At 40.3% G+C, this 20,131-nt stretch overlaps 2 protein-coding genes across 2 annotated transcripts in view; both read right to left on the bottom strand.

Moving 5' to 3' along the window:
- Positions 1-7,713, bottom strand: part of LOC120776076 (netrin-B) — a 243,434-nt gene extending 235,721 nt beyond the window's left edge. The window contains exon 1 of the mRNA XM_040106545.1: positions 4,162-7,713. Within this exon, the coding sequence (XP_039962479.1) occupies positions 4,162-5,818 (1,657 nt within the window). The 5' untranslated portion in view covers positions 5,819-7,713. The remainder of the gene's footprint in view (positions 1-4,161) is intronic.
- LOC120773727 (netrin-A-like) overlaps positions 1-20,131 on the bottom strand; it is a 610,257-nt gene that overhangs the window by 555,739 nt on the left and 34,387 nt on the right. The window lies entirely within an intron of this gene.

Below are 20,131 nucleotides of genomic sequence, written 5' to 3'. Positions count from 1 at the left end.
TGTTTATGGCAGGTAAAAGCAGTTAGAAATATTTATTATTTTCGCCAATATCTACCATAGAAAGAAAATAAAGAATTATAATTCAATAACGCGTAAAAAGCAGAATCTAACGGCACAAAACATCCAACATATCGAAATTTGGTCTTGAACAACCAGTGAAGAAATTGAAAATAAACACTTCTTGATCTATGAAAATAAGTTGAAGGAATGACAAATCGTTAAAATTGCCCAGTTTGTAAAACTAACAAGATTATTTAAGAGGCTTTGAACAAAATGTTTTCCTTATCATTAAAACTATTTCGATCATCAATGGACAATCAGAAACATCACGCGAAAGTTGTTGAATAATGTTAAAGACGATATTGATTTCAACGGTTCCGTTCCCACGACAGTCATGTCTACATACGGATTTTTATCCGACCAAGGACTTTCAACTCGGCATAATTCTGCCGCTACAACAACTATAACAACGGCGAATTAGAATTCAACAGACTTGGTATCGAAACCATGTTCAATAGTTCAATAGCAGAGTTCGAAATAGACAGGAGAGAAAAAAGGCTTTAAGGATGAGAAGAAGTTTTGATTTAAATAATTATGTTCCAAGTAAGATTCCCATTACTGCTCATATAGGAATATTACAAAGTAATGAAAATTTGCTCAATAAAAACTATTGTTTCAAAAATATACTGTTAGATATATATTTTATAACTAAATGTAGTGTTTTTGATTTTTCACAATATTCATTTCAGATAAGAAAGTATTCTTCATTAGCTCAGAATTTAATAGAAATGTTTTCAAAATGATTTCTTACTGGAAAAACAAGAAAGTTGTATAAAGAAGTATATATTTAAAAAAAACTGTTCTCAATTTATTAATACAATATTAATATAACATATGTTTTTTTTTTTTTGGAAAATCTCAATATATTTGGAATTTATTTAAATATAAAAAACAATAACTAAATTTCATTAAAACACAATGTGGAAAAATGTGTAAGTTTCTATATTCGTCTGAAATCTATAAAAGCTAGAATTGAAGGAATTATAGGCCAATTAAATATTTATAATTGCAAACATCGCTAATTTTTCTATTTTACATGAAAGCAAATTTTGTATCAATCTAATAATATTCAGAAAACTTGCGACATAATAAAATAAGATCCTAAAGTATCAGTATACAATCCGAACAATAAATGTGACCTGGTCTACGAAAAGGGAGCTAACGTGCGAAAACTAGTTTTCTGGCAAAAGCTGTTAAAAATAATCGTCAGTTTCTCGTTATCTCATTAATTGTTCTCCTTTTTGTTGACACCTAAGCCCCCTTTCCGTAGACCAGGTCACAAATAATGAATTCAAAAAATGTGCTCCTTCATTGGTAAAACTTTTTTATGTTCGTATTGAAGTTTGGTCTACATATGTCAATGAGTGTCTGTTTGGTAACTGTTTATCTAGGCCGCGAGAATTTTCTTTGCACCAAAAAAAAAAAAAAATTGAGCAACAGTTTCCTTAAAATTTTGTGTTTCCAATGGAATCGGAATCGGTGAAAATGAACAGAAGTGTTCTTCAAGGCATAGAAAACTTTCCTCATGCCAGTCGCCATTCTCCTCTGTTAATGCTGATAACATCGAATAATTTTAAGAAACAGTGCTTAAAAATCGCCGTATTTGCATCAGAGAGATAGCAGAGTATCTCAACATCTTGTATGAATCGACTCAAAACATTTGGGTCAATATTTTGGATAAGAAGCGTGTCAAAGCTAGATTTGTACCAAAAGGTCTGAAAACAACGTCGTGTACAAATCACAAAAGAGATGATTGATAACGTAGCTGAGGACCCTACATTCATCAAACACATCATTACTGTTGATTAGACGTGGGCTTGCGAATATGACATCGACACTGTCCAACTATGTAGCGAATGGCGTTCTGAAAATGAACTGATACCGAAAAAAAAACAAAATTCGCTGAAAGCACCGAGGCTTATAATATGTCTATGCATAATCAGAATTAGCGTTGGCTCAGGGACCTAATTTGAAGGTGATAATAAAGATTTTTTGTTAAAAAAATTAAGCATCGATTAATGTATTTGAATTACAACTAACTAATTTAGGCTAAATATGTTTATATTTAAATTATGGAGTATCCTGATGTGATTATTTTAGTATCTCATAAGGCAGTGAATGAAAATATCCGATGCTATTGAAATATCAACAAAACAAAACAAATTTAAATATATCTTCAGTGTTTGTAACACCCAAAAGCAAACGTTGAAGACCCTACAAAATATATACGTTTATATATGTAAATAATTAGTCGATTCAGCGATGTCCGTCTGACTGTCCGACTGAAATATTGACCTAACAATCAATTTCAAGTCTTTGTGCAAGTATAGAAACCTTCAAGAATTTGACATAGACTATTATGTCAGTTATCCCTACAACAGCTGCCGGTAACTACACTTATGCGCCTCCAAATCTAACTCCTATGACTCAGGAATCATTTAAAAATGCTTGATTTCTGCACCGAGCAATTTTAGTTTTTTTTTTAACAAATAAGTTCTAACACAGGACTGTTATTGAAATAATAGGAAATAATATTATATTAGTTTGAAAAATTGTGGAAATTCATTTATATTAAATAGTTTCTAATTTTGAAAAGAATTCAATCGGAAAACGAAAAATAAATTATATTTCATTAAAAAATGAAAAAGAATACAAAATAAATTTGGTATTCATTTCTACCAATGCTTTACTTTGTATAACGGGGATTTCGTAATTATTTCATCTTTAATGTTTGGAGATTAAAATTTTCAAATACTGTTGCGTAGAATCCGTTTTGTAATGGCAACTTTTTATTAACGTGTAATTTAAGCAAACCAGCAATTAAAAAACAACCAACACACTTCACAAAAAATACAGTGCTGCATAGCCACATTTGCACATACGTACATATGTATGTATGTGTGGCATATGCAAACTAACCAAAAATTAACATTTAATCTGCCAAAATTCACATTAATCTGCTGAGTCAACAAGTTGATTTACAATTCCAATGTTAATCCCAAATAAGCGCACAAAAGTGCTTTTAAAATTTCATTCATACATGCACACAAAGCTGCATGTACTGATAAGAAAAACAAGCTTTTGTCGTTGTACCTTCCAGTACAAAAACAACGAAGAGTCAGTAAATGAAAACAGCAACAACAGCAGAAATATAATACACTCATATATGTACATCGACATATAAACATGAATTTCGTCCGCACGGAGCATACCGACAAGCAACAAGCTGTGAACACTCCACACGCACGGACATGCCGAAAGCGGCGAGTGTCATCAGCAGGTCTCACACTGCTTTCGGGTTGACAAGTTCCAAGCAATGAACTGCTACCTACACACGAGCCGGCTATTTCGGGACAGCTAATGTGAATACGGCGGAACAACTTGCAACATGAACCGTATGTGTGCTTGCGGAGTACGAGTGAGTGTGTCTTTGTGTGAATTGCCGAAACCTGCTAATCAGTTTTTCGCCCATTTGTATCGACAGAGCCATTAACTGCGACCCACAAAACTAACTAAAGCTCCATCAGCGTCAATCGGCTTGCCACAACCGGCCGAAAAGAGGAGACAACGAACATTTTCACATCATAAATTTTTGGGCGGCGACACAGCGAACATACTATATATGTAGGTACATGTCGAGGACTACACTCAGCGTTGCTTCCTATATCTACCATAGAGGAACCGACTGTAAATCACCAACAATGTGCCAGAACTGTACCTCATACCCCACCTGCCCAGCTGTGCAATGATTTAGCGGCTTGCCTTGCCTTGATGGTCGAACAACAACCGCTTCATAGCCAAACTGCCGCCGTCGCCGCTTTTATCGAACGTTTTTGCCATTCATGCCTAACAAACTCTCAGCTGAATTCAATTAAAAGACATACCGACACACACTGTACGAAACACTTGAACCCGACTAAACTGCCAAGCACTATGAGAGCCACACACACACACATCCCCGAGCTACTTGTGAGCTCATTCATCTAACTATCGGCATCCAGTGGTCGTGCCATCGTAGAATATATTCATGGACATGCACAGTATGTGAGTACAAAAAAAAATCGAAAAAGAAGTAGTAAAGAAAAAAGCGATTCCACTTACTTTTGCATTCATTGGCGTCGGTGTCCGTTGCACGTCCCCATGGACGATCGAAGTAGAATGGCTTACAACGTTCACATTCCGGTCCGGCTGTGTTGTGCTTGCAAGCGCACGTCATTGTCAACTTGACATTCACATTGGCATTGTTATTATTGTTGTTGATGATGTTGTTGTTGTGGTTGCTATTGGTGTGCGCAACACCAGTGCCATCGAAGTCATCGCCAGCATTATACATGCGCGGTAGCACATCATTGGGTCCCACTGTGGCTACACACTCGGAGGCATGTCCGTTGCACTTGCAGCGCCCACCAACTGCAAAATCCGAGACGGCATAATGCTGTGAAATGGACAATAGATCCTTGGTGGTAGGCTTAGGCGCTGCTTTGCCATCACTGCCAACCGCATGTTTGTCCAATGTTGCGGTATCCGCCTTTGTGGTGCTCGCGACCGCAGCTGCAGCAAGCGCTGTTTTGGCTTGGTAATGTTTCTCATAGGCGGTCAGCTTCGGTTTGTTGTTGTAACGCTTGACCTCTGGCACGATGCTGATGCTGCCATCGTTTGGATAGTCTAAATCTAAATTATCATCGTCCAACTCTAAATGCTTCTTGGGTTCGGCAGCATAGTCTTCATCTTCATATGTGCTATCGTTGCCTTGTAGATTATAGTCATACTCCTCATCTTCGTCGTCTTCGTCCTCCTGACTGCTGCCCATCTCATCGCTAAAACTATTCGCAGCTGGTTTGGCGGCATCCTTTGCCTGCGCCGCCGCCAGCTCACGTGGCAGCTCGAGCCGATGAAAGACAACGCGTATATCGGTGGCGGTAACCCAGTCCTGCAGTATAAGCGATGCATCCAAGTCATTGGCCGAGGGACGACCTTCAAGTGTATTGAATGCGAACCGGTTGGTGCTGCCATCACGATGTGAATCTATGCAACGTGCTTCCTGCTCATTGAACTTGCTGATTTTAGCGCGATCCGGTCGTCCATAAAATTTTAGACATTGTGAACTGTAGAACTGAAAGGGTTGCCAGGTCTGACCGTAATCAGAACTCTTGTAAATGGCCAATGAGTCGGGACGTGGCGATTTCGGGCAGAATGACAACGTTACATAGGTCAATTCATATTTCTTGCCCAACGACAGCGTGAGCGTTACATTATCCGGTGGCGCAGTATCCACATCGGCCGGCACCGGCACGCTCGCCGAACGCCAACAAGTCACATTGTTGGGATTATTCAAATCAGTTAAGGCGCTAGCGGGAAAACGCGTTTCAGCACGGCTATTGTCGCACACGTTACACTCGCTGAGCGTGCCATCGCGATTGATTTCGCAGAAGTGCTCCGGCCGACTCGCGCCACAAACACTGGACGCCTGCACGGGATTACCGTAGGCCGCATTCACGAAACTGGGCAGACACTTGCGCGGCTTGTCCTCGAAGTAGCAAGGGTCGCTGTCGGAATGCGCAGAGGAGGAGGAGGAGACGGCGGCGGCAACACTGCTGATGGGTTGTAGCGCATAGCTGAGCATACAAATGCACAAGCAGATGACAGCTGGCATGTTGTGCAAGACGCTGAAGCGTCTATGGTATGCTTTATTGTTATCTTTGTTGTTGTTATGTGGGGCTGCGGCCTTTGTCTTCGTCATGTTTGGGCGCGTACACATTACTCAATGTTTTCTGCTTATAATTTTTAGCAATTTAGCTGCTCAGTCGCGTTGCATGCAAACGTACGAGCTGTGTGCGTTTCACGTATTCAAGTCACACGCGACCGATTAACACTTGCAATACTTCCTATTAGCAATATGCTACGTTGTCGTGTTGTTTTTATTGTATTTTTACTATTTATTCTCGTTTTTTTGCAATTTGCCTTCAATACACAGCGCGGGTCCACTCTTCAACCACAGCACGTGCTGCATGCAATTGTGGACCTACCCGTACGTACAGACGACCGACCGATCCTCGGGCTAATTTGTATTCTAGTAGAATTTTTAATTTTTAATTAAATGACAACACGTTTGCACCTTAATTGCCCATTGGGGTTTTGCGGCGTGCGGAATCGGCGTCTACCGCAGCAAATATAGCGTAAAAATGTCGTGACACGAAAAGAGTACCAACGCTGGAATGCACTACAAGCCGTTGCACTTAATGCGCGCTGGAAAGAAACGCAAAAAAAGTGTGTTGTCTACGAGCTCGAGCCGGCTTTCATTCGCACCTCTGCGTTAGCGACTGAATTTGCAGGCCACAACAAAAAAATTCGCGCACCTCAGCCAATTTGCATAGACGTGTTCGTGTTGTAGAAGCCTAAGTACTGCGGGAGTTTTTAGCCAGACTGAAGGTGGCGAGCACAGTGCGACTTTTCCATCAGTGCGCGTGTCGTATTTGCCCTCCTTCTTTTCGTTTCGCTGTGAAATATCACTTTTGTGATTGACTTAACACACGTCGCTTATCAGTCGTAGCCCACGCGCGCGCGATTAATTTTTCGAGACACGCCACGAGACGCTCTTCCTTTCGCGCACTTAAAGTATGTACAAATCTATGGACGTGTGTATGTCTTTCATAAATTATCCGCTGCCGCGACACACACTCAACTCGAAAACAACATTCGTTAAGACAATACAAGCACAAGCTGGGTCTCGGCGTCACACAGTCTACCGTGTCGCTGGTCTAGCCGCGCGACCAGAGAGCCAACAGGCGTTGACGGCACGGAATACCAAAATAGCCAAGAGCCGCACACGAACACGCGCAACAGCTGTCCGTTATGTGGACGGATTGAAGGTTCAAAAAAGACGACACAAAAATAACTGACAGGCGGACTGACGCCTATTTATGCGCTTACTTCGCACGCACAACAATAACAACATTTGCCAATATTTTTATTTGAAACTATACTTTTGTTCACACTAAACACTTTCCTATGACAACGACTTTGTTTTGGACTGCCCACAATGGGGACGTTGGAGCTTCCGTGTCAGTGGTCCAACACGGTCAGCTGCTGACGTTCTTCTGACGTTGCGAACGTGCAAGCGTTTGCTAATTATCTGCACGCATGGACCAGTTTGCCTAGTAGCCGTAGCCTAGGCAGCAGCTAACCAACTATTTTTCGGCTAAGTACAAGCAGCAATCGGCTGCCGAATCACTTACACAATACGCCACGCCACTATTAACTATCACGCGAGGTGCTATGCGTTGCATGTGTATTGTATAGCTTTTGATATATTTCAAAATTCACCACACTTCCTTCCTTTCGCACCACAACTGAATGAAACACTCGCGCACACGGACTCACCCTCTTTCGTTGGTGGGTGGGTTGTTGCTTTGATTATTCTTTATAGCCTACAATACACTTTACACTACACTTTATTTCCGATTCCGGTACTCGCTTCAACGCGTCGTCTAATAATCGTTTCGTTTCGTTTCGTTACACACTTCCTTCTAATAATACACCACGAACTGCGCTTCGTTTTACCGGCAACGTAATAACACATTCACCGTACATATAAACATACTCTCAAACGACGACAACAACGACCACGAACCGCTTTGACTTCACTATAAATTCACTTTTCGTTCTGTACGTGACGAGAGCTGATTTTGTACTGAGGCATGCGAATGTTTTGTTTGCTTTCCAACAGTTGGGCGATTCGTTTGGTATGTGCGCTCAGTGGCTCAGCCGAAAATAACAAAGTGCAAGCGGCGAGCGCATTGAAGGTGGGAAATGTGCTGATTGCGGTGGTTGCTGGCTGCTGCTCTCGCCTGACTTACTTAATGCTTGTAGCAGTGTAAATTCGGCTAATTTATTTTCGTATGTCTACTGTGTACGCAGAGAGCATTTTCTTAATGTTGCAAACACTCGGCGTTGTGTGCGCTCAGCAACATTGGTGTTAGCATCATCAACTCAACGACCGGCCGGTTTTCATTCATGTGGAACGCATTACTTTGCAAACGGTAGGTGAGATAGTTAAATTAATCGCCTCAGCAGATGTGGCGCGCAGCATCAGGTGTTCGCTTTGTTGCCTAGTAAATTGCTTATCAACATTTGGATAGCAACATTTGTGTCGAAATATTGCAAGTAAATATGTGTTTATACAAAATTGTAATATACATGTTTGGAAACAATAAATGACTGCGAAAAATAATTCGATTTTAGGAAACAAAATTTTCGAATTCATAAGATGAAGAAGAAGACTACAATTCCATAAAACAAAAGCATGGTAAGAGGTGTCAGATTTTATGCACCTAGTGATCTTGCTCATATATATAACCAAATAGCAAAGGTATCTGGTAATCCTTCATTCCCTCAGACAACCGGCAGTTCCTATATAAAACTTTATATTAATAACAATAGATATCCTCTTGAAGATGCTTAGATAAGATTGAGTAGATGTAGCACGTTTCAATTAACTAGGGAAGACTACTTCAACGCGTATTCCTCGAACTAATTTTCAGACTTTACGTGACCATCAACATCAGATATTCATATAGTATAACTTTTGCGGCTGCGAAATTCTTCTAGCCCAGAGTGAACCGTACGAGGTCCTCTGAGCTACCAGCTCTTAGCAAAGTCTATCTTGCCGCAATTAGAGGCGTTTTGACTGGATACTATCCAATAGGTTCAAATGCATTTGGGCTAAACATTTTGTTTCACGTTTTTTGCCAAAGCTGTCTGTTTGGAGGAAGGCGAGTCGGAACCATCTTGTCACTTCCTATTGCTGAGATTGAAATGTCTCGGTAGATACGCCTACGGTGAACCCAAGGTAGGGGCTTGAATTGATATTGACCCCCCTTGAAAATTTTTTGGTAAATTCATAGCGCTTCGGCGATTTATAAGGATCTGATAATCAATTTTTGGGAGTTTTTGGATGTCACAAAGAACCAACTTTTACAGCAGTCCCAGTGCATTTAATCCCATGCTTTCGCGCGAGGATTATACCTACGGCCTATTCTAACCTAACCTCTATAGGACAATGCCTTGTGATACACAGTAGTTTTTAAAAACATTATTGCTTCCTCCACTCTAGCAAGATAATCCAAATAAGACGCAATTCTCTCTTAACCTCTGCTTATGGCACGGCCTGTTGTTCTGCTTTTTTAGAGACTAATGGAAGTACGACCAATTCTACTCTAAGGTGCTACAGTGAGGTGGACAGCCTCTAAGGCATCAGCAGTCAACTCCAGTGTATGTAGTCAGCCATGCAGCCATAAAGGTCATAACCTCGTTTCGCATATCTACCTGCTTGGGAAGCAGGACAACAATAGACAGTATCAGCAGGAACAAACGACTCCACTTATACTTGGCGCCAGGTCACAAAGGTATCAATGACACTGAGCTATAGGCTGAGATGGCCAAGAATGCGATACAGCTATAATTTGAAACCGTGACCAACATTTACAAATGTATTTATGATGCATTGAATTTACGACGATCTCGACAGGAGCATGGCAAGGAATGTCATAACTCGAACGAACAGAATGCTAAACTGCAAAAATCATTTGCAAACCGGTGGATCAGAAATGCAAAAACTCCTACTCACTTTTGATAGAAACGACTGTAAGAGCATGGAGGTATTCTTTGTCACACTCCAGATCCACAATAAGGTTACATAAGCCAGTCCGTGAAAGATTTTTTCTAATAGAGAAATGTATATATGTAAGTATATCTGATAACTGTTTTTGAAGAAATAAGCCAACTTTCTTCATCTTTGCATAACCCTTCACAGACAACTTTCACAAAGCCCAGAAACCAAACGAAAATACTTTTGATCTTATTATTTTCCAGTCCACGCAAAACTAAGAGAGACCATATCAAACTCAAGGGAAACCCAAGACAACGACGGAAGAAAAGGAGATCTGAAATATTTCATTGTGAAACGCATGATTAATTCAGCACGAAAGGAAAATTCTGGCTTCGTTCTCACACACTGCCAGCGAAGATAGCTGAAAATCCAACGGCATAGGACTTTAAAAGAAGAATGAATCAACTTCTGAATAGAAAGTATTTAGTAAAATATAAATCGCTGAAAAATTAACTGTTCTGATATACTGCAAGTATGGTCTAATAAAACCTATTAAGGCCTGCATGTAATTGGAGTCTGAAATTCGAAACTACCGCTTCTATAAATTGAAATAAATTTTCAACAGCGAAATAATATTGACCCTACATAGTTTTGACTAACATCACCAAACTTCAGTGTAAAACGAAAAATTCGTATTTAATATTTTACAGTACATTTATCACCAGTAAAGCAGATTCAAATTCATAATATCTATACCTTCAAAAGGGAAATCGGACATTTTATAATCTTAGCACGTTCAGGGGAGATGTCATTTTAGCTCAATAGGCGAACGTAATCAAAGCAACAATATGCCAAAGCTGAGGTTAAAAAAACGTGCGGCAGCGCCCTCAAGTAACGTGGACGAGCCGAAAATTAAATGTTACGCATCAGGTAGCACCAACGAAGACGCCGACGTATTTTCTGTCGTGACACGCAACGCAAAACAAACAGGCGGGCAAAAGAAATTATTCAAATTCGTTTTGGGCAAGAGCAAAAATTAAACAAACAGCAGCCAAGAGGAGCTAAAGCACAACAACAAACATACATACATATTTTCATTTCTTTATTCCGTTGAATTATTGCATTTTTTATTTTTTCGAAATATAAGCGGACAGTTAATAATTTCACGCCAAGCAGCAGCGCGCACGCGACCCTAACCAACGAACCAAGACCTGCTGAATGGCGGTCGGTCACAACAGCCGCCGACGACCACTGACGCATCACACGCTGACGCAGCTTCACACCTTGGCGATTTGTTGCGCCGCTTATCTGCATCGCTTATCTCCGGAAGATATGTATGTGCCAGCAATATCAATAAGCATTGTCCGTCGGACGGTTAGTAATAGCCGTGGAAGTCGCCGCGCGCTGCCGTATAGAATTTCATTGCTTGACCGCATTTCGGTGCCGCATTCTGCCTACTGCCGCCCTCACTAAGACCGGCAGGCGGGACCGCGCAATAGCTTTTGGATACGCTCGCTTTGCCGCGCCGCAAGCTCGTGTTTGTCGTTGTGTGTAGGTGGAACGCGTGTAGGAAAGGAGGCGTCTTCGTTTTACTTCAAATATTCACTGTTGACTTTTCGGTGAAACGGTGAGAAATTCACCGTTAAATATTTTGTCGTGGAAGGAAATGCCAAGGCGGCTGGCTGACTAACGGAGCAGGCGAAACGGCTGACTGGTCATAAGAGTACAAACATTGATATTTTAAATGAATGATTGAACGAGAGGCGCAGTTGCAGTGAACTGTGTTGTTAGACGGCAATTTGTAATGCCTTTTTAATACACTCGCAGGTCATTTCGTACTCTCACACGCTACTTTCGTTAACTAATATTTATTGGAGTATTCTTTTTCGTGCTTTTAGAGTGGTATTTCGCTTTGGAAATACTATCGAGGTGGAAAAAATCTCGAAATATTTTCATTTAGTTTATTCTTATGAGAGAAAAACGGCTAGAGCCCGACAGAGAATCAAATAACATCAAACCATAGTTAAAAGAAAAATCTTGGCCAGCCATCTGTCAACGGTAAATTTCCTAAAGAGGTACGCCCACTGAGCGTACTATTCGCAATACCATCACCCATCTTGAGAGCATTAATTATTGGTTAAAATTCGACAGAAAAGACTACCTCTAGCAGGCTCTTGAAAAGATCCAAGAATATCCGAAATTTTCGATCCAAATTTTTTTCAGCGATGAGGTCTATTTCTAACTCCATGGGTATGTAACCCAGCAAAATTGCTGCTTTTGGGTAGAAGAGCAACCTGAAGAGATTCAAGAGTGATGTGTGAAGTCATACTCATAAGTTATTGACGTAAACCATCCAAATTTCAATAGAACGCAAGTCAACCTAAACACTGCAAACCTCTTAGATCGTCAGGGAAGACGGGAATCAAACTATACAAATTACTCTTGCAAATCTAATATCCAGTATCTCGAATGTTTCTCTTAGAAGTTTATCTAACTTAAAACTGGCCAAGTCCAAAAATAATGTGTTCTAATAGGTCGCGATCTTATGAAAAGGGGATAAGTAGTTTTAGGAGCGCACGCAAAAGTTCATTGCATTAAACTGCGACGCAAATTGAACTCTACAGTAGCAGTAAATTGGGATTGGTATCGGATTATTCTTCTTAATGTTCCTGAAGATCAGTGCTGCTTCAGGCAATGGTCTGGCAGAATAATGCCTATGAAATTGCCCAGAAAGTGCTGCCACAGTTCTCTCTGCAAGCAGACTCGATTTTTGAAATGATGTTCACGTTACAACAAGCCAAGTTGACCATGTTGCTTTATTGCAGCAGGTATGTACCCTTTTCAAGACTTCCTCTGCTACTATGTATGGCACAAAATTCATTATGCTATTTTTCGTAAAGGGATGGGTTGGAAAGTAAAAAAAGGTTGAACGTTTACGTCATAAATTTTATGATGTTCAACGACAGTGTGTGGACATCCGTTTAAGAAATGAGATTATCGTGGTTCAGAACATTTGAAAATTAGAGTTTACGTAATCAGAGCTTGCGTTTTTGCCAACGTGTTCGTTTGTGTCACCTCGAAGAAATACTGATAACTTTCAACCTTCCTGAAGGTGAAGATGTGATGCAGTAGCATTTAAAACCAGGTCATCTCGGTAGTAATAGCAGTAGTGTGTTCTCAAAGCGCCGGCTTGGACCAGGAGTAACATTTAGGTATTCCCTGAACTAAAGTTGTGACTAAAATCATAAGTAAGAAGGTCTTAAGCACCTTCGCTATTGGGGAAAATACAGAATTGTGGGTTTTATGATTCTACTTTGCTTCTACGACTCCTGGTATACGCCTTTGCGGTCAACCAAATCGAAGCTTTTGCGCAAAGTTCATATGGGCCATACCCACAATCCGTAAGTACAAAACTTAATGAATTATTTCCCTTCATACGACAGAAGTGACCCAGTCACCGCAAGCGCTGTTCACATAAGCCCAACTCCTTTTGAAATACTTATATGTATGTAGTATGTATATCTGTATATAAGTTTGTAAGAGTGTTTGTGTGGACGCGTGTCTTTTTCTCTTTTCCAACGCCGTCTGTCCGGCCGACCAAGGGACATATTTAGCCCACTGATTTATTGCTTCTGACATTACAGTTTGTGTTCGCTGCGGTCCATATTAAACACTACTGTGTTGTAGTTGTTGTTCCTGCGGCTATTGCTTTGTGGGTCGCCCTGTATAGCGCTTAGCGCTGCCTTGAAGATGATTGCACTCTGCGCTGCCTTTCGACTTGAGGTGAAGATTTAAAATATCGCTTCTTGCCACTTGTGTGGGTGTTCAAAGCGATTTGTTGGTATTTGTGATTTTTTCTTAATCTCTTTAGTTTACAGAGTTCTTGCGGTATTCACAAACATATGCACATATTTCAATATGTTCGCCGATATTACAAACTGCAAAACAGACAGGCAGACTTGTTTGTGTAATTGTTGGCGGATATTTGTGGCGACCTGTCTGTCTGTCCGTCCGTCTGCCTGTGCGCACTTGAAGTGAATTATGTTTTATTTATAATCTTTGTTTATAAATATTAATAACTAGCTAAGGTTTGTCCCCCGCCTTCACATACACACACACGCACACTCATTTTTTCTTTAACGGTTCTTCTGTCATATTTGTGGCATGACTCCTGCGTATCCCCCTCATAGCTGTTTTTATAGGATTTTGCTGCCCTTTTTGCTTGCTGACTTTCATAAACACGTACACACATACCTGCACAGTTCGTATAAATGTACATGTATATGTATGTATGTCTGTTTATTTCACTAAGCATGAAATTGAGTTTCGCTCAAGACTCAACAGCTCGCATTGAGCCAACCTCCACCCGGCGTTACGAAAATATGAAAATGTACCATATTTGTATTCTGTATGTATGTACATCTTCTACTTTGTTGCTGCAAGTAATGGAATTTTAATTTAATCTCTTTATGTTTATTTTATCAACAACATTCGGCGAGTGAGCGCTGCGCAGGTCGAAACTAATACGGCCCATTTTTCATCCGAACTCTCTTGCACATTCCTTTTTTACCTCCCTTCATTGTTTGTGTGTCTTTCTCGTAAACGTTTACTTGTTTGTGTCGAGACGCTTTAATTTCTTCAGCTTAAAGATCTTTTATCAGTACATTTTAATCAAAATTACTTGATTTTGTTAATTTACAATTGGTTTCGGTTTCATTGTCACTCACTTTTCAGCCTTTCACTTTTTGGTTTTCATATGTGGAACTCTGCTTTCCACGAAATCAAGTTGTTTCTGATGACAGACGAAGATTGGCACAGACCCACATATGTATGTATGTACAGACATACATACATATATTTTTAATTAATATGATATCTTTCTCTAAGAAACCATTATTTAAGTTGTAAATATGATTTTACAGGCATATGAACATTAGGGTGATACACAAGCGACCTAAACTCTTAACATTTATTTTTCTAATCGAAAGCCCAAAAGCGAAAATAGGTTAGGGTAAGTAATACTGGCTGGCTGTTACGTCACACATATACCTAAAGGTTCTTTATAATTCCAGATGGCGGTTCAGTTTCATACGAACTGAAGTTTACGTCGTGTAGAACGTCAGCTCATTTTGCGAAGTTTAATAGAGACTTGATATCTAATTCAGATATTTCATCTTATCCCTTGAACTACGAAACTCCTAAATATCAAAGCCGAGTTATAAGTAAAAACAACAAAGTAGTGGAAGTATTCTAGTGTCTCCCTCACGCATAATCTCTGCACTTTCTACATGCGTCATCGATTAAAACTGCCCATACAGCTCGCGCGTAGTGATAGTATGGTAAGTTCTGTCCTGTGACTATACCAACAACGGTTCTGTAGTCTTTCCGAGGCCGTCCGAGTAAGTTATGCGTTTTTTTCTTCCCTTCCCTTGCTTATGATCTTGGCGATCCCACATGCCTTTAAAACGTTCCATATCACACAGCTTGCTCACTTCCAGAACGGGTTCGGTAGCCAAGCGGATGGCCCTTTTGGTAGCATCTAGATTATTTCGTTTCGCAATATACCCTCGTGGCTTGGAACCCAGCATATATGCAATCGCTTTTCGACAGTCACTACATATATCTACTGCCACTAAGAAAATTCTCTGGCGCAATGCGATGTTAGATTATATCTTTAGCTGCCGTTTCCTGCGTTATAAAATATCTCAACGGCTTTCCTGACCGCTTTTACCTGGAATATACTGCAGTATTCCGGTATAGTATTTCTGGGAGCTTGCAGGGTAGCCTGAAATCAAGCACCGCGCAATAGACCCCGGCGCTCACTCTATCGACTACTTTGGATCCGTCTGTGTATATGTTGAAAGCTCCGCTGGTGAATGACACCCAAAATCGATTATACTGTAGTCGACAATTCGATACTAATTACTATAATAAAATAAGTAAGGAAGTCCTAAGTTGGGGTGTAACCAGACGTTTTATAATTTTGCAACTTGCAAGTATTGAAACCAGGAAAGTATCTTCAGATACATAAGGCCTGTTAGTTATATGGGGTCTAGGACGAGTTCTTGTGGGTCTTGTTTCTTCTATTTGCTAATCTCCAAGAGTAAACATCAAATAGAGCTGATATCAAAGCAAAACTTGAGATTCAGGAAATGTGAATAACTGTCTTCCATATTTTAGGATACCCCTCATATTTTAAATTGAACCTTTTTAACTGCGAGAAAGTTGAGAAAATATGTAGGTGCATCATTGTGCTTTGCGACAATATCGCTAGACAAATTATGATTAAAAATATTGACCGAAACTAGGTCAGTTTTTTCATAAAACAGAAATATGAAATATATCTTCATTAATTTGGAGATTTTAATTAAGAATCTGTTGTGTTTATCTTAGATAAGTGACCCGCTAAAGAAAAGTGGAGTGTTGTCTCAAATACCCAGATTTTCTAATTAATGCTCTAATAATATCGGGTAGTCGAAAAAGTATTTTCGTATTTTGTCAATAGATGTCGTTTCAGTCGTATATCTCCAGTCAATCTCATTGTGTCATATCCATATAGTGTTGGAAAGTTGAGATTTTAAGCTTCTTTTAACCAAAAAACAATTAAATTCAGGGAAGCTGAAAAAAAGTAACAGCTGTTCAAAAATGAGTGAAAATAATGAAGAAACTCGATATGTAGTACTTTGAAATTTCTGTACAAAAAAGGGACGAATGCCACGCAAGCCACCAATGAAATTTGTTAAGGTTACGGAGACGATGCTGTACCAGTTCGAAGAAATTTTGGAAAAATTGACCAGGACCGTCACATAAGCAGCCATGATATCGCTAAGGAACTCAACATTCATAAACAAACGGTTTTGAACCTCGATGTTTGGGTACCACATGAATTGTTAAATTGAAATTTAATGGACCAAATTAACATCTGCGATTCTTTGCTGAAACGAAATGAAATCAAACCATTTCTGAAGCGAATGGTAGCAGAAGACGGAAAGTGAATCAAATACGGCTAGAAAGAAAAAGATCATGGCCAAAACGTGGTGAAGCTCAACAAATGGTTGCAAGGCCAGAATTGACGCCTCGAAAGGTTATGGTGAGTGTTTAGTGGGATTATAAACTATAAGCTGATCCTACCTGGTCGAAGGATTGATTCTACATTTTACTGTCAACAACTGATGAGATTGAAGCAAGCAATCGAAAAAACGGCCAGAACTGATCAACAGAAAGGACTTCGCCCTTCATTAGGAAAACGCTAGACCACACACATCTTTGACGACTTGGGAGAGGTCGGCTGAGAAGTTTTGATGCATCCACCATATAGCGCTGACCTTGCACCATCGGACTACCATTTCTTTCGATTAATGCAGAACTCCCTTAATGGAGTAAAGTTGGCTTCAAGAGAAGCCTATGAAAATTACTTGTCGCAGTTTTTCGCCGAGAAAAGTTTTACTCTGATGGAATGATGGCGGAAAAATGGCAAAAAGTGGCCGACCAAATGGTACATATTTGTTTATTTATTTATTAGGATAAATATAAAAGAATAAGTAGAAGTTTGATTAGAAATACGAAACAACTTTTTCGACTACCCAATACTTTGAAATATTCGAAAAATAATAAAATTTTCTTACAAGTCCACTTGTTTAAGACGAAATGAATGACATCACTAACCCAGTACCAAAATATCTAAAATAAATTATTGTGAATAAATATTTGTATAATTATCTGATTGATCTTACATATAATATATACATATATCACTTTCAATTTTTCCGCTCAATTAATTCAATTTTAATTCAAGCAACACATGCTAAGCGGTGATTGATGTCTAAAAAACTTGTTTCTGATTTATTTGGCAGCTTCCGTTTTCAAAAGCGAACTCCGCAAGCAAAGTTAAATCTTCAAAAGCCAACCGATTACGAATTTCAATCAGCCCGTTAATGACGAAAAAACGCTTTGTTGTGATAACACGACGGCAAGCGAGCGAGCGCGACAGGTACGAGCTCGTGCGTGGTCGCGCACATGATACGCCAGCTTAAGGCACATAGCCTATAATTATGCAACAAATTGCGCAGATTAAATGTAAAAGCAGTAAACAGTGTACGGCGTACGGCGTACAGCGCGCAACAACTGACCTTGAAACGGGCAATTAAATATAATTTACAGGTAAATCAAAAGTAATTAACGTGATTAAATGCCAAGCGGATTGATTGAAATGATGGAAATTAATGTAAACAGCCGGAGGAGCTGGAGGGTGCAGGACGTAAAAGAAGCAGCGAAGAGCGGAGCAAAACGAAGTGGAAAATGTAGTAGCGAACGCATGTGTTTACAAAAACAAATTAAGCAAAAAAAAAATTTGCATACAAAGTGAAGTTATGATTAAGCACGAAAAATATTGATTACGCACACACATAAAGGTATAATTACAGGAGATGCGCCAGAGAGAAATAATTACACGCGAGGGCAGTTTTAAGCCTGCGGTTGATAGAGGAAAATATTTAATGAACTGATTTAATAGACAGCGGATTATTTGGCTTTAAATGACGCCTGCTGGCGGATAGCTCATTGATGCTTCACTATAATGAGCTGTGAAATGTGAGGCATGTTGTGGTGGCCTGCTGCTCAACGCGGCAGCATATGACGTAGTTATGGCCGCAAATGAAGCGCTGCTATTTGCTTTGTTGATCATTAAGTCCGGAAAAAAATCGCTTTAAATGCCACAAAAATGCGCGTAAAATGTATACAACGGCGAATAACGGTAAAATGCCAAAGCGAAAATTCCGAAAATACGCAGCGTGGCGTATTTTTGAAACATAAAGCGCGTATATACCGTGCTGCATGCCACAAGCAAGTTGTAAATTGGAAAAATTGCATGCGAGCGGCTTACGCCGAACAACATGCATCAACTCGACACCAGGTGGTAATTGAAATTTAAAATTCAACAACAAATAGTGCTCGCGGTGGCAATTCACTCATCAATCGGCCGGACGCAGCGCGTTAAATACACTACTTGCCCCAAAAGGATGCGAGCAAATGAAAATGCCTCGAGCAAGCGACTGCCTACAAAGCGCGTGAATGCGTGAATGTGCAAAAGGCCGCAAGTGTGCGCTGGAAAAACGGTAAACACTCTGGCCAACCAAGCCAGCAGCAGCAGCCACCGCCGCCGCAACAACAACAACAGCAGCGGCACAACATTGGCGGTAATATTTGGTGCTGAAAGTTCCATCACAATTTTTCCAGCTCATTAAAAGTGCTCAAACTCCGCCATGCTGTGCCGGTGTGTTGCACAATACAACGCGTTAGGCGTTTTAGACGCACAACTAGCCAGTGACCCAACGCACGACAAGGTGGCAACAGCAGAACAACAACAGCGGTGGCGGCGACCAACAAACCAGCGCTTCGGTGAGATTGATGTGCGCTTTGAACTGTGCTGCTAACTAGACACCGCCATTATGATTTGTACCCTCGCATGCAACACAAACATATATAGGCATGTGGCAGTGCCAGTAGGCAGATTCATTTGCATAGCTATGCAACCAGAAGCTACACAGCAGTGGTCTAACTAACCGTCCGGTTGTTCTTTCGCAGTAATGACCGCATTAATGATTGAAATTTTATGAAAGCATGCGGCAAGGCGCTGTTCCGTGTGATGGATTTTGGTTGTGCGGGTGTGTGCGTGTGTAGGACACAAAGCACAGCAGGAGCTCGTTGCATAAATATACTTTTATGAGAACAAATGTGCGATGGGATACGAAGCACGGCACAGTGTGTCAAAAAATTAAGTGAAACAAATGAGTTTTCTCGCAATAAAAAGTGGTACAAGGAGATAATTCTCTTCAGCAAGAGAGAGTTAGAGCTAGGAATATTTTTGGTATACAAATAGTTCAACTTGCCCGACTGCCATCCTGCCTCAATTTACAGTTTTACTAGGCTCCTACGTCACTGTTGATAGTCATAACTTCGAATTCGTAGATAATTTCGTATCTTGGAATCAGTATTAACACCAAAAACAATGTCAGCATCGATCTCCAACGCAGAAAAACTCATGCCAACTGGTGCTACTTCGGACTGAGTAGGCAACTGAGAAGTAAAGTCCGCTTTTGACAAACAAAAACCAAACTTTATAAGTCACTCTTTATTCCCGTCCGGTCATCTGACGAGTCGTCGTTCCGAGGCAAAGATTCTGCGGAAGATTTATGGTCCTTTGCACTTTGGCCACGGCGAATATCGCATTCGATGGAACGATGAGCTGTATGACATATACGATGTCATTGACACAGTTCACCGAATTAAAGACAGCGGCTACGTTGGCTAGGTCATATCGTCAGAATGGACGAAAATACTTCAGCTCTTAAAGTTTTCGACGCAGTACCTGCCGGGGAAAGCTGAGGAAGGACCAAGTGGAGAAATACAATTGGCGCCACCTTGCGAAAAGATGAAATTACTGGAGCGCTGTTATCAACTCGGTTA

This window comes from Bactrocera tryoni, chromosome 4 (genome assembly GCF_016617805.1).
Source record: "Bactrocera tryoni isolate S06 chromosome 4, CSIRO_BtryS06_freeze2, whole genome shotgun sequence".
Classification (NCBI taxonomy): Eukaryota; Metazoa; Arthropoda; class Insecta; order Diptera; family Tephritidae; genus Bactrocera; species Bactrocera tryoni.
The sequence above is the reverse complement of the archived record's forward strand: the minus strand, read 5'-3'. Positions and strand labels throughout refer to the sequence as shown.